This window comes from Acomys minous, assembly GCF_964271855.1.
Source record: "Acomys minous genome assembly, chromosome: 12".
In the NCBI taxonomy this organism is placed as follows: domain Eukaryota; kingdom Metazoa; phylum Chordata; class Mammalia; order Rodentia; family Muridae; genus Acomys; species Acomys minous.
This window is the reverse complement of record NC_140493.1, coordinates 38,444,530-38,460,882: the sequence shown is the minus strand read 5'-3', so window position 1 is coordinate 38,460,882 and position 16,353 is coordinate 38,444,530. Positions and strand designations below refer to the sequence as shown.

Below are 16,353 nucleotides of genomic sequence, written 5' to 3'. Positions count from 1 at the left end.
TCTATCATAACTAATTAGAATATCAAGGACAATCTCAATCCCTAGCTTAAGATGCTGTCCAGAACACCTGGACATCTAGAGGTGAATCCTGTATCTTTCTTGTTTTATAACTACGAGCAGACTAAGCTGTGCTTTTGGAGATCTGATTAACTCAGAGCAGACAGAAATTCAGCTGATTGTGGGATCCTAAAACTTTGATGTGATATTAGTATAAAGCTGTATGTTACCATTCATTTATTGGTGCAGATGGAGTATTGATTGGGCACTATGAGCTTAACAGGACATAAGAAAATAAAACAGGGTTGGTACTTTTTTTTTCACAGTGCTACTAGCTTAGTGGATGTTTAAAGAGGTAACTCGAGGTTAATTACAGTATCAGAGTGTTCCAAGTACTTGTACTTCATTAATTCAGAGAGTGGGAATGTACTGAGCAATAGGAAGAGCCTATGTGGAAGTGTAGTGTGAGAACATTCTCCATCGTTTGGCCATATAAGGACACCAGGGCAGACAACATTTCATCCAGAAAAGAAAACAAGGGCTAGACACTTTTCTATAATAAGGAAAAGGAATGCTGTCAAAATGCTCAGGTCAAGGCATTCACTGTATTTCTTGTCTCTGATGAACAAACTGTCCAATAATTCATTAAAATTCCATGAAGGTCACATTAGGACTTTACTGGTTCAAAAGTGCACACTATTGTCCTTGGCTTTATGAAGACTCACCTGTCTGTTTTATCTTGGCTCATAGCCATTCTGCTTTGACGATGTTGTGTTGAGGTATTTATGTGCGTACTACTGAAATGCTCCTCAGTAGGTAAAAGACATTGAAAACAGATGGACTTTGATAGAGCACTTAAAGGCACACAACTAGAGACATTCAGCAAGAGATAAATTTGAATGAAGAGAGCCAGAAACCAATCAATATAGGGTGTAGAATGTCCCAGGAAATCACCAGAATGGTGGGCAATTAATAGAAGGCAATGTCCTAAGAGCAACTGACCAAGAGGCAGTCATCAGGGTGTCAAATCCCCCACTTGGTCAGGATCAATGATAGAGTTCACTACTATGAGTTATCAACACAGGAAGCATCAGTTTCTTAATGAGAAGTTTGATGGAACCTTAAAGGAAAAATATCTGATTATATTCGTTTTTAAGAGTTTATAGAGACACATGTGAAATACAGTAGATGTACTACAAAAGCAACTCTTTTTAGGAAGCCACCCAAAAAATGAATGATATTAAACAACATGAACAAAATGTTAAATGCAAACTATTAAGGGGTTGTTAAGAGACTGTTTCAATGGTTAAGAAGTAAATTTCATGGGCTGGTGAGATGGTTCACTGAATAAAAACTGTTTGTCATGCCAGCTTGAATATCTGTATTTAATCACTGGAACTCTCCGTAGAGGAAAGAACTGAATCCCAAAATCTTTTTGTGACCTTTGTCCACATGTACACCATGACATCTGGACTTACATAAAGACACCCCCCACACACACACACTTAAAATATAATAAAGATTAAAGGGGAACTTTTAGGTATGGAAAGTGGTACAAAGGAGGAATGACTGAGTAGGGTTTACATGTAAGTAGCTGTTGCTTTAGTGTTGAACAGGGTGATGTTTCCTCAACTTTGGTACCATTACTGTCTAACACTATAGGGAGTAATTTTTTGCCGTGACTATCATCTTTGTAAGTAGATCAGCTCACTGATGATTTAGAGTAATGGCACCCTGCTGTAAGGTTGAAGTCAGGTATTTCCAGGCAGCCTCTGAACTTGCTACAAAAATGAGGGACTCCTTTTCTCAGCAGGGTTCCCTTTTTGCCTGATGTGGGGAACTCCCTGGGCCCTCTAAGGAAGATTACAGGGCCAGACCCTTTGCTGATAAGAAATCCATTCAGCAAGCCCCTGGGGATTCCTGGAGATTTTCATCCTATGCTAATAAAGTGTCTAAGGGTCTTACGTTTGTTTGTTTATTTTTTCACTTTACATCCTTATTGTAGCCCCCTCTTTGTCTCCTCCCAGTCCTACCCTCCTCTATCCTAGGGTGTTGGCTTAAACTGTACCTGGAGATTCTTCCCTACTCATAGGATAATTAAGTACTGCTTTTCCTACTTACGATAGGGCTGTTTTGTTACATGTAGACTAAGTATTCCTGGCAAACTAGGTCCAGCCAATCAAACACATTGACCCTCGAAACCCCGCCCACTGTCAGGGTTTATAATGTTCCAGATTCACTAAAAGAAAGGTTTACAGGATCGCTCCCTCTCATTCTACTCCTTCACCACAGCCATCTGAGACTCATTTACTCTAGGGGAGGAATAACTGCTGGACGCCTGGGGCTTGACTGCTGGTCAGGCAGCGATGGTGGAGCTGCCTTGGCAGCTGCTGAAGTCTGCTCCAACACCACACGATCAATGCTAACTGCCAGTGTCCCACTGGTCTTCTCTTCTCTCTAGTTTTGGGCATCTGCCCGTTTCCCCCTCCATGCTTAGCAACTGTAGCTTAACAAAGGGCTGTAACACTTTTGGTATCATGACAGGCTTTTGGAACTCCTGAGTTTCTACTGCCATCAGATACCAGCAATCTCACTTTTAAAAAGCTAATTGTAGTGCCCAGTGGAAAACTCATTTTCATCTCCCCTGGTGAGACCAGAAGACTCATCTAGGGCATGGGCTTCATCCTGAGTGCTCTAAGCTGCTCCTGAGCGAGAAAGGGAACCTTTGACATCGGCGTTCTCCCTATTCCTGTCTGAAAGCAAACAGTTCCTGGACTGGCCCACTGGTTACAGAACCCAGGCTACTGCCAGACGTGGAACAACAGCTTAGAGCACTCAGGCGTCATTTTTTTTTCTCTATCCCTGAATAATATTTCATGGTGTGTATGCACCACATTCTCATTATCCATTTATTGGCAGAAGGACATGTAGATTATTTCAATCCTTAGCTCTTGTTGATAAAGCAACAATGAACATGGCTGAGCAAGTCTCTATAGAGTCGATTCTCCAGTCTTTTGTGCTCATGCCAAAGTGAGGTAGAGCTGACTCGTATGGTAGGTTTATATTTAGCTTTCTAAGAATTGTCGACACTAATTTTTCAGAGTTGCCGGATCAGTTTGCAATCCCACCAACAATGAATAGGTGTTCCATTTCCTATTTCCAATAAGTGTCATAGGTTGTTTTGTTGATCTTTGTCATTTTGACTGGGGTATGGTAGAACCTCAAAATTGCTTTGACTTATATTTCCCTAATTACTAGGAATGGTTAATAAATTTTGAGAGGCTTCTTAGCCTTATCTTTCTTATTCTGAGAGCTCTCTGTCCGAGTCTCAGATCCATTTTTAAAAAATGGATCTTTGTTGTTATTTTTGTTGTTTTTTGTTTTATTTTTGTTTTTGTCATCTTTGCCTTTTGGGGTTCTTACATATTCTTTTGACACTGTCTTCTATGAGATCATCATCAGAGCTATGCCAATGGCAGAGTCATGTGCTTGAAGCTATAGAACTTTGAGTTAAATAAATTCTTTTTCTGAAGTTGTAAATAAATCTTAGGTCTCCTATATACCAGGCAGATGCTCACTGAGCTGCATCCGTGGGCCCCCTAATTTTCTTCATGAATCTATCTTGCTGTCAATATAGCAGCAACCACAGAAAGAATGGAAGGTGGTTGAAACCATTTCATGACAAATTTGGACATCCTTCATCTTTTTTTTTTCTTTTTCATAGACAAACACTTAGTAGCCCCTTGTTTACATTTCAAATAAAAAAATATTGAATTCCATTGACAGAATGTGAAAATTTCTGAACTGAAGTTAACAATAGAAGAGTAGGCCATTTAGGATTGTGTTTATATGAAATAAAACTACTGTGTTGAATTTATGTCTTAAAATATCAAATCTGTCAGCCATTTCTGCATCCATTACTTTGGCTGGGTTGCTTTACATTTTATTTTACCAAGCAGATAAGATTATATCTCTGTTCTTTATTCTTATTTGGTAATGTTGCTGGCTCTGTCCCACGAAATGCCAGCAGATGTGGCACATATGGAGACAGAAAACATCATACACTTTCCTTTTGTTGTTCCTGCTCCTGGCTGCCTGCTAGAGAATCTACTGGAATGTGATGCTGCACTCACTCAAGAGTTCCTTTAGTTAAATGTATTGAGAGATCATTAATTGGGTTGAGTAAATTATTTCCTAACAAAACGTATGATTTACATGTATCATAGGAAGACACATGCCGAGTTTCTAATTTCTAAAGATCCAGTGTCCTATAGGAGCTCTATAAGAATCATTTTTTAAAAGTATATTTCCTTTGCTATAATTGCCATACATCAATGAGTGGCCACAAACCCATGCACATATAGGCAGCTCTACCTGTCTTAGTGGATTATTTTAAAAGTCATGAAGTTGGAAGGGTTTCCCTTTTGGCAGTATATGAATGAGAGGGGGTGGGAACGTATGAATATATGATCACACTTTATTGTGGGTTTGAGCAAAATATCTAGTAATAAAAAATGTAGTTATTTTCAGGTAAAAGTTATTCATTGCCTTAAGTGAATGTTTTACAATATCTTTCAGTTATTCAGATAGAAATGCCAAAGCTCAGAAACCATGACGATAACAAGAGAAAGCTACACAGAAATATAGATTCTGGGGGGAAATATTTCATGGCATCATTCTAGTTCCTGTTTTGAGTCCACCCTGAAAGTTGCGTGGGACTCTACTTTGTTTTTTCCATGTAGTACTGGGACACCAACGTGTCTCACTTAATATAATATTCACCTTAGAAAATAAACAACTCTACGAACTAAAGTCCACTTCAGTCACTTAATTCCAGTGGACATGTCTGGTAACCAGAAGTAAATTAATAACTTTGGCACACTTGTATTAAACAACTTCTCTCTTCGGTGCAAATAAACACAAGGCCTCTCTCTACCCGTGGTTTGACTGTGTGCAACGGAAGTCCTACATAGGTAAGTTTTTTTTTTATCCAAGTAGCGTACAAAATGATCGTTAATACAAAACATGGAATTGAGTTATCAAAGCAGAAAGATCTTGATTTAGGTGAAAAAAAAAAGTAAGGACTTGGGTGTCCTTCTATCGCCTATTTGGAATGAATATGAAGAAATTAGCAGGACTATGAGTATTCCTGTTTTAAAATCTTATACTGCTACTTTTAGACATGGCACAACCACCAGTTTCCTGTTCAACTTCAGTAGCTTTTTATTATGTTTCTCTATTTTTACTTTGTAAAAAATATAAGTTTACAAATTGGAGTGGTGTGTTTTGATGGCCTATGGAGAGATTTTGTAATTTTCAATAAAGTAGAGCATAGATGTATAATTCAGTGAATGCAATTGATGTATATATCACTTAAAATAAATAGAAGTTTCATCTAACTCAGTTGATCTTGCCAACTGAAATGACACAGTACAATAAAAGTGACATTTTAAAGTTACCAAATTGAGCCATCGTTCGGGTTGAAGGCCAGATAGCTTAGTTTTACAATTAAGCTTAATTGTTTAGGGGTTAAAATGTTTTTAGGTCTAGATAAATGTTTTAAATTGATAATGATGAGATGTGATAGATATTGATTTACATTCAGAATCTTAGACACACTAAGATAGAAAAGGTGTTTTCTTCAAGGCTGTCAAATACAAATAGCCAAAACACTAAGAATGTAACATTTATATAATTCCTGATTATGTCATGGTTCCTCTTGCTTTAGGTAGTTTATAGTATATATGTGTTATAATATGAATTTGTATGTAAAAAATATTTAAATAAAAAGGTTACCAAACTGTTTTAATAGTTGACATAATTCTTTCATTTCCTCAATAAAAGAATTTAATCAAATAACTAGTGAATGTAATACTGCTTCTCATTACAAGAGGAAGGACAAGAAAATTAAATATAAATCTATGTAATTACAAGGGTTACTACCACAAAAAATCTGAAATTAAAGAAGACTGACAATCTCAGTTGGCTAAGGGGCTTGGCCATCTTAAACTCATATATGGCTATAAGGAGTGTATTGGAATAAATCCACCACGATGCAGTGATCTGTGTCTCCTAAAGTTCTTATCTGCATATCTTATGATGCAGCAATCTCACTATAAGCAGTACACATGACTTGACACAATTCTTAGCTGATCTCATTCAGCCTAACTCATGGTTTTTTTTGTTTGTTTGTTTGTTTGGTTGGTTGGTTGGTTTTTTTTGTTTTGTTTTGGTGGTGGTTCTTTTTAGGCATGTTCTAGTCAGATACATTCTTGATCAGTTTGATCAGTGCTATTAATCATTTTGCTTTCAGCATTCTACCTGGACACTTCTTTCTCAAACCTCCCTTTCCTCCACTTTATCGTTTGACAAGACCTTGAAATGATTTATGGAATGAATTTACAATGACTAAGCCTTGAGCCATTGCCTTAGTAATGCCTTCATAATGACCAGGAGAAACTTGGGGTTTTTCTTTTCCTTTTTAAGATGTCATTTGAGAGTATATTTTTGTTTGCATTCACACAACTCCTATCATATATAAACATATGTGCTTATTATTTATACAAAACATAATTACCATGTTGGCATGGTAATTGATTTGCTCAGATCTTGGTTGGGCATCCATATTTTTGAGATTTCATGGAATAGCTTCCTAGTCCTATAACGAAGACATGGTCTCACAGGTGACAGAAAGAGTGTAGTAACTATTAGTATCTTTAAAACTACTTCAAGAATACTGAGCAGAATACAGCACATTGCATGTTAACTGCACTTCTAAACTGGCCTTCATTCAAGAAGTTGACAAATCAAGGACTTTTTATATTTGAATTTTCTGTCATGAGATAAAATACACTGCTGTCAATGTTGTGAAAGCATACAGTTTATTACATTTTAATATTTGGGCAGAGAAGGTATATTTTGTTTAGAAAATGATGATTGAATTTCTGGCCCATAAAAATATCTTTAAATTAATTAGGTCAAGATTTTTAATTCGGCTTTTCTATGACACTCTACCTAGGATTCTACAGCTAGGATTTGTAAGACTTGCCATGGCCTTTGATGAAATTCTACATCATGTAGATGACAACGGACGATTTCAGATTTTGATGATTATCCTTTTCAACATTATATCTTTGCTGTCATCCCCTCACGACTTCATGGAGAATTTTACAGCAGCCACCCCTGATCATCACTGCCGTGTAAGCCTTCTTGACAATCCAAGATCTGAATTTAATATCACCATGAACTTGACTACTGAAGCTATGATGAAGGTCTCCATCCCCATGGGCCCAAATCAGAAACCTGAGCAATGTCGTCGCTTTCGGCACACCCAGTGGCAATTCCTAGATTCTAATATATCAACCTCTAACAGTACTGAGCTGGAGACTGAACCATGCCTGGATGGATGGACATATGACCACAGTGTTTTTACTTCTACCATCATCACTGAGGTAAAATGCTTCCACCTAGTGATATCTACTGAATTGACTATAGAGCCCTGACATAGAGTAATGTTATGTAAGACAGTTTTCATAAAACGTTGGGAGTAAAGGAGGGGATGAGAAGGTGTGTGTGTGTGTGTGTATCAACATATAGTTTTCAAGAGAGAGATAGCTTCACAGTCAAGATTTTTAGGCTTTTATCATTAGCACATACTTTGTATTTCTATATTTATGCTTCATATGGATATTTCTCCATAGATTTGAAAAAGGTAATCCATAATTCTACAAAATGTTTATTTGAATGTGGTGATTACATTCAGGTATTATGGTCAGTATCATAGCCTTAAGACTCAGCTCATCTGGGTGAAAAGTCTTAGATTATTATTTAATGTTAAACAGTTTTATATTTCAATTTTGTAGTATTTAAGGTAGAAATATTTTATATACATTTTAGGAAATTTTCTGGTTAATGCTGTCATCTGAACATAATTATTAAAAATTCTGCTTTACCACCTAAGATAATAACTATTTAGAGTTGTAGTAGTTGCAAAGATGACAATTAATAACATACCCAAGACATTTAAAATCACATGTCTTCAGCAATAAATCCTCTCTAAGGGGTGAGTTCTGGAGGTAATCACCCCTATATTTGCTAGGATTTGGGCTGGTTTGATATTTTTCATATCTGAGTAGGTAACCAAAGCTCCTAATACTTCATGAGATGGGTAGGTATGGTATGCTCAGAATATATAATTTTCTCTGAGCCTTTGGGATAGGTAGTGGTTAATAAGGATGTTTAAAAATGTTATATTCATGGTTGAGCAGTCTCTTTTTCTAAGTTATTGACTAATTATGTGTCTCTATTTGTTGGTGTCTACTACTAAAAGAAGTTTCATTGAGCAAGATTGAGAGCAGTTAGGTCTATAGGTATACACATAAAATATTTATATGTGTATTAGTTAATTTTTATTGCTGTGATAAAAAACATAGTCAAGGCAACCTATAAAAGAAATATTTAACTTGGCTGTGGTTTCAGATGGTTAGAGTCGATAATGGAGGAGTGAAGAAACAGCTTAGATCTCACATCTTGATCCACAACCATAAGGCAGAGAGAAAGCATTGGGAATCTCATGAGTCAGTCTTTTGAAACCTGAATTTTTTACTCCCAGGGACACACATCCTCCAACAAGACCACGCTTCCACATCCTTCCCAAAAAGTTCTACCGAAAGGGACCCAAGTATTCAAACATAAGAGTCCTTGGAGTCTTTCTCATTCAAACCACTCCAAGAAGGCAATTTGACACTATCGCTATTGAACAAAGTAACAATAGCAGGTTTCCACTCCTATGAGGCCCCTGACTTCCTCAGCACTGGGCTTTTGACCTGTTATCACCACATCAAGCATTTATATTTCCCTTGTAAGGCAGGATCCAAAATCTGTATAAATATAATTAGTTAGTTATGCTATGCTTGTGAAATCATATTACTCTTTCACCAGTGGATGAATCTCTTGATAGAAATTGTTGTTTCATATACCCAAAACCTGCTCCTAGACTAAGACGGATATCTGACATTATATAAAGGGTAAGAAAGTCCTCTTCACTGAAGGTTGAAGTTACAGAACACAGATAAGGAAATTTAATTACCTCTGGTTCTAATAATCACATACCCAGTAAAGAATAGTAATAATCTATTAAGAAAATGAAATTATGAAATTCAAAAGTAAATTGATGGTGATAGAAACTATCATTCTTAGTGAGGTAACTCAGAACTAGAAAGACAAATATTACACACACACTCTCATCTTTAAATATTAGTTTTGAATCTCCACATATATGTGTTTTGGTTTGAAAAATCTATGAAAGTCAGGGAATTATTAAAGACCCATGAGAAACAAGAGAGATGATACAAAAGTTTAAAAGGGAGTAATAGAGTGGAAAGGATTATTTGAGGTTTGGGAGGAGATAGTAGAAGAGAGAACAGAACAAAGGAAGGGAGAAATAACACCAAAAACATTAGAAAATGTTCTGTGGATAACTACTACTATAGTAATTATTTTATGTTTTTAAAAAATATACTAATGACAAACAGACTGGAAAAGAAACCAGGGAATCAGTACTTTTTACTACATTCTAAAAACAAAAACAGAACCCAAAAATATCCTGGGGTAACTGTAACCAAGCAAGTGAAAGACATGACATGTAATACAAACATTTTCAGACACTGAAGAAGACACTAGAATATGGAAAATTTTCCTTTGCTCATGGATCAGTATGACTAAAATAGTGAAAATGGCCATTCTTCCTAGGAAATCTACAGATTCATTACAATTTCCATCAAAATTACAATATAATTCTTCATTATAATGGAAAGTCTAATTTTCAGTTTCATAAAACCCAGGATCACTAAAAAACCCTAAATAATAATAATAATAATAATAATAATATTAATAATAATAAAAACAACCTACTGGAGGCATATCAAGGTGTACTACAGAGCTTTAGTAAAACCAAAACATAAGGCAGAATTGTAGGGCATAAAAACAGACACATTGATCAATTAAATCAAATCACGGACACGTGGTTTTTGACAAAGAAGCTACAAATCCACACTGGAGAAAAGACAGGGTCTTCAAAAAATGATGCCGGTCAAATGTGGATGGCCGCATGTAGAAGAATGCACACAGATCCATACCCATCATCCTGTACAAAGCCCAGCCCCAACTGAATCAAAGACCTCAACCAAGGCCAGATCCGCTGAATCTGGTAGAAGAGAATATTGGGATGGTCATTTTAAAAATTTAATCACTCTACAGCCTGATCCCAATCCACTTCCTCCTCTGCCCCCAGACCCACTCTCAGGCATCCTCCCCCCATCTACCCCTCACTTTTGGGGGGGGGGCAGCAGATGTATAGTATATATGTTCCATTTAAGGATAAACATTGTGCAGTCCCTCATCTTCTGTGTGTTGGCAAGTTTTGGATCTCTGTTGTTCTATGGTTAATAGAAGTGTTTTGACAAGCACTAATCTATGCATGTAATGGAAGTCATTAGGAGCCGGATTAATACTATCTATACTCAGTAAAACCATAGTGACGGGATCTTCCCTAGGGCCCATTTAATGACATGTCTAACCATATGTTACCTAAAACATAACCCTTGTCAATGTTAAAAATTAGTCATGGACTGTTTCTTAACCCAACAAGTGTATTCTCTAGTTATATTTGAATACTCTTTCAAATACCATATGCACTTATTCAAGTTATCATATGTTTTATTCACTCTTTTACAGTGGGATTTAGTATGTGATTTTCAGTCATTCAGATACTATGCACAAACCGTCTCTTTGTCAGGGCATTTGGTGTTTAGCCTTCTATGTGGCATTGTTTCTGATAGGTAAGTGTCATTTTTTTTTTTTTACAAAGAACCACCTGTAAAACTGTGTTTTTTAGAGAGTATATGTTTTTATTAAAAATTATGAACATTGAAAGACTTTTGGGAGACTGAATACAATATGCATGATAGGTATATGTCAAATAAATATCAAACTTTGCAAGATTGAAATCAATATTACAGGCACCCAGTAGGAGGATACATTGAACTGACCCATAAAGAATTAACTGTTAAAGTAGAAGGATCCAGAGGGTCCTAGAAACCTACAAGTAGAACATTATGATAGGCAGATTTGGGCCCAGGGGTCCCGCTCAAACTAAGGCACCAGCCAAGGACAATACAGGCCATAAACTTTAAACCCCTACGCAGATCTAGCCAATGGTCAGAACATTCTCCACAGTTGAGTGGAGAGTGGGGGTCTGACTTTCGCACGAACTCTGGTGCCTCACCTTTGACCATGTCCCCTGGAGGGGGAGACCTGGTGGCACTCAGAGGAAGGACAGCAGGTTACCAAGAAGAGACTTGACACCCTATGAGCATATACAGGGGGAGGTAATCCCCCTCAGGAGCAGTCATAGGGGAGGGGAATAAGGGGAAAATGGGAGGGAGGGAAGAATGGGAGGATACAAGGAACGGGATAACCATTGAGATGTAGCAAGAATAAATTAATAAAAATTTTAAAAAAATGAGATAACTGTTAGTAGATGGAAAAAGGTAAGGGGACAAAAGTGTCACAAAATGTTATATAACAAATATGATTAATGAAAATTAGCATAGATTTAGCAATGAAAAACAAAGTTAAGTTATAAGAACTGAATCTTCATTTTCTTCTTTTTTAAAATATGTTTTATTAATTTATTTATATTACATCTCAATTGTTATCCCATCCCTCGTATCCTCCCATTCCTCCTTCCCTCCCATTTTCCCTTACTCCCCTTCCCTATGACTGTGACTGAGCGGGACCTCCTCCCCCTGTATATGCTCATAGTGTATCAAGTCTCTTTTTGGTAGCCTGCTATCCTTCCTCTGCATGCTACCAGGCCTCCTCATCCAGAGGACATGGTCAATTCTTCACAGTTGAGTGGAGAGTGGGGTCTGACTTTCATTTTCTTCTTAAGTTAGGTATATGGGATAGCCAGAAAATTGTGGCAACTCAAAATGCTATGTACATGTTCACATTTGAAAAAAATATGTAGTATGCTTAAGGTATTCATATCTAGAAAAATTTTCTAGGTGAATTTAGAAAATTAATTTGCTTCAAATGTATAAGAAAGTTTGTGACAGGAGGCAAAAATCTTGAGCATGGTGAATGCTCAGGGAAATTTCTAGAATGAAAAATAGAGTTAATAATAGATAATTGGTTCATATACAGATAAAAATGAGGCAGATTTTAAATCAAATGGGATAAGAACAATTTTATTAACTTGTGCTAGGCAATAATATTTATGAGAAAGTATATAATCCAATTAGTATGTATGGATGTGCATTGCAAGAAAGAAGAAACATTAGTATTGGAACTTCAATGCTAGGATTAGAGAGATAGAGCTCACTAGGTAAGAGTGCTTGCTGGCTTTTCAGAAGACCACGGTTCAGTCCAGATGCTCCCTTCTGGTCTTGATGGGTGCCTGAATGTATATACACAGACACACACACACAGACACACACACACACACACTCACACACACACACACATGAAAATAAAATAGTTTAAAAAGAACTTAGGAGCACTGAAGACATGGCTCAGCAGTTAAGAGTATTGGATGTTTTTCCAAAGGACCCAGGTTCAATTCCCAGACACCCACATGGCAGTTCACAAGTGCCCATAAGTCAATTTAGTGAATCTGACTCCCTCACACAGACATATATGCAGGCCACACACCAATGCACATAAAAAAAATTTTTTTAAGGAACTTAGGATGTCCATAGTGTGATGTCTCAGATGTGAAATAGAGAATAGCGCTGTATTAGATACATTGATATTTATATAAAGATGTGTGACTTTAATTGTTTCAATATGGTGGCATAGGATGTCAGAAAACAAGGATCTAAGATTCCCTGAAAATATACTACTGATCTGGATATAACCAGTTGTTTTATTTTTCACTACTTTAATTGCTGCTAACCATAGGTTTGGAAGGAAGCCATTGTTGGTGTGTTCTTGCTTAGCCTATGGGATTTTGGGTACCTGCTGTGCCTTCGCCCCCAATTTCTCCCTTTACTGTGTTTTGAGATTCCTGATGTCTGGCTCCATGAATAATATTATGGCCAACTCTTTAGCCCTTGGTAAGTTTGCCTTGATTGGTACACATGTATTATCTCACTTCTTGAAGTCTTGATATTGTGCTGGTTAGTTTTTTTGTTGGTTTTTTTGTTTTGTTTTGTTTTGTTTTGTTTTGTTAACTTGATGCAAGCTAGACTCAGATAGAAAGTGGGAACCTCGGTTGATGAAATGCTTCCATCAGAATGGACTGTAGGCAAGTATATGGGACATTTTCTTGGTTAACGATCAATATGGTAAGGCCTAGTCCATTGTGGGTGGCCCCACCTCCTCTGAGTAGTAGTCCTGGGTTATACAAGAAAGCATTCTGAGCAAGCCATGGAGAGCAAGCCAGGAAGCAATCTTCTCCATGCCTGTGTTTCAGTCCCCGACTCCAAATTTCTGCTGTTTCTTTCTTTTGTGATGGTCGTCTATAAGCGAAAGAAACTCTTTCCTCCCCCATTTTGCCTTTGGTCATAGTGATAAACACATTAGTAAATGAAAACTAATATAGAACTCTTTTTTTCTTTCAGTTTTGGAAGAAACATTATTACAGTGTCGAGTCACAGTTGTAATACTCAGTGGACTGTTCACCAGTATTGGTCAGGCCATGCTTGGGGGACTAGCTTATGTGCTCTCAGACTGGCATATCCTGCAGCTTGCTTTTGCGTTGCCCTACTTCATTATTTCTATTTTGTTCTGGTATGTGCATTTTGATATATACTAAACCATTCAACTTCAATGGCTTTAACATGTGATAGTGTTGTTATGTCTACTGAGGACTATTTTGCTGTTAACTCTAGGCCATTTAAGTTCCATATGAAGAAAAATAAACATCTGTCTTAAAAGAAAAATCAATAGCAGGAGTATTCCTTGAGTTAGTTTACAAAATTAAGTGAATAGTGGCTCACAGTTTCATTTAAATATTATTTTATTTTTCACTTGGTCGCTGAGATCGAGCCACAGGAAAATCTACTTAGATGACAACCAAGGACAGAGAGGCTTGAAAATAGATCTTTAAAAATTCCTCTTTAAGGAAACATTAAACAGACTTTTTTTTCCTCCTGAAGGCAACTATTCTGGAATTCTTTAAAAATTTGGTCCTCTCAGGAATAAACACAAGATGTTATTTTAAATAAACAACATAAAAATTAGTATTTTAAATTTAGAATATATTTTTGTATTTAAATATTGTGTACCTCAAATTAGAGTCATAATAAAGTGGCAGTAATTTTTGAATTAGGATACTACAAAACACATTTAGCTTTTATATAATTGAGTCTTCAGTCCTCTCTAAGAATAAAAATCCTATTTTTCTGGCTGTGAAAGAATATTAAAACTCTTAGCAACAGGATACGGCAGTAGGATTCATGAATACGTTGAAGATGGTTCAGTCCCATAATGTCCCCTATTGCTAGAAAAGATCATAATGTTATGATTATTCTTTTCCTGGGTAGAACAGGCATTACTTTGAACTGGAATATGACGTCTCCTTCTACTCATCTTTTTTCAAACAGCTTGGGGCCAGAATCAGCCAGGTGGCTCATGGCTACTGGGAAAACAGAACAGGCACTAAAGGAACTACAAAGAATTGCCTCCATCAATGGGAAGAAAGACATCGCACAAAATCTAACCATTGAGGTAGTAGACACACTTTGCAACAGTGAAATCATACATAAATTTACCCAAGAACTAGAAGAATTTGGGGATATATTCAAATTAAAATGATTATTATTATTGTCTTTTTATATTAAAATATATTAAATAATATAAATATATAATACTTTCATTATATTATAATACTATACACTATGTATAATTATATATAATAAAATACTATAATGTCAAATATATAATAATTTAAATACTATATAATATAATGTGTAGTGTAATATATTTAATATAGTTTATTAAATGTAATATTTAATTATTATTTCATATATATTAAATATATAAAAATATTTCCCTCTTCAGTTTTGTCCCTCCAACTCCTCTCATTGTACCCCCATCTTACTCTCCCTTGAATTTGTGGCTTCTCTTTTCTTTAATTGTTTTTGCCATATATTTACACATGAATATATAAATGCAAACTTTTTTACCTTATTTAGTGGGTTTTTTTTAATGTATACAATTCCAGGGCCGGCCACATGGTATTAGATAACCAGTTATGGAACCCACTCCCTGGAGAAGATTATTCCTCCTTTTTTCACCAGTCCTTACCTTCTTATGGCTTTTTGTCTGGATGGGGCCTTGTGAAAGCCATGCCAGCATGTCTATTGATGTTGTTCTTGTCCAGGTCTTATTTAGGAAGCTATATTGCTCAGGCATCACGGGTGATGCTCTTCCATCTTTCTATGAGACATGATAGCACAACAGACTTCTTGATCCTCTGGCTCTTACTATCTTTCCTTTCCTTCTTTCTTGATGTTTCCTGAGACTAAGGTATGGGAGTTGTGAAGCCGATGTATCAGCTGGGTCTCCGGCCCTCATGATCAGTTTGTTGTTCTTTGTATCTAGAGCAGTTGTGTTTTTCTGCAATGATGTCTGTCTTCTGCAGAGAGAATTTTGTTTGAACAGGGATGTGAGCTATACTCATCTATGGGGATATAAGAACAAATACACAGAATGCACTTAGAGAGTTGTTTACTAAAGTGGTGGTAAAAGATTCTCCTCTAAGATCCTGGGTTTTGCTACCGGGATCTTTGCAGTTGGCTTAGTTTCTAGTACCAGACAACGTCTCCTGCTTGTTCAGTAGACCTTCATTCCAATTAGAAAGTCATTGGTTGCCTCCAACATATGCATGCTGCTATCGCACCATCATTGATATCTTGTGATGCTTGTCATTGTTGTGATTCGTAGGCCTCATATCTGGGTAGGAAGGACGATTGGCATCTTACACAGCACCTTCCAGTACTATGAACGCCAGTCCTCAAGGACGAGGTATTAAGGTTAGATCCACCTTAGACTCTCCAAGTCCTGTATACAGCATGCATAGTGTCTTCAGCAATAGGGAATTACCTTCAACCTCTAGGAGACCACAAACGCAACATGAACAGCCTCTACTGAATTGGAAGTCTCTCACACTGCGCTGACTAGTTAGTAGTATGTCTTCTGCTTGGTACTGGGTTTTTCTTTTATTACATAATTTATTTATCTTTGTGTGTACATTATCACCCCAACTATAAAGATTTGGAGCTGGGAACCACAGGTAGGACAGAAACTGTGGAAATAAGTACAATATTTTCTACTTTGTTTTACCTGCAA

At 36.6% G+C, this 16,353-nt stretch overlaps 1 protein-coding gene across 4 annotated transcripts in view; it reads left to right on the top strand.

The window, feature by feature from the left end:
* Window positions 1–4,866: 4,866 nt before the first annotated feature.
* The window catches only part of LOC311579517 (solute carrier family 22 member 22-like), a 29,049-nt gene continuing 17,562 nt past the window's right edge, over window positions 4,867–16,353 (top strand). For all 4 annotated transcript variants that reach the window (XM_084750187.1, XM_084750185.1, XM_084750188.1 and 1 more), the window contains exons 1-6: window positions 4,867–4,970; window positions 7,016–7,448; window positions 10,732–10,835; window positions 12,961–13,115; window positions 13,623–13,791; window positions 14,607–14,730. In XM_084750187.1, coding sequence (XP_084606313.1) covers window positions 7,047–7,448; window positions 10,732–10,835; window positions 12,961–13,115; window positions 13,623–13,791; window positions 14,607–14,730 — 954 coding nt within the window. In that variant the 5' untranslated portion in view covers window positions 4,867–4,970; window positions 7,016–7,046. The remainder of the gene's footprint in view (window positions 4,971–7,015; window positions 7,449–10,731; window positions 10,836–12,960; window positions 13,116–13,622; window positions 13,792–14,606; window positions 14,731–16,353) is intronic.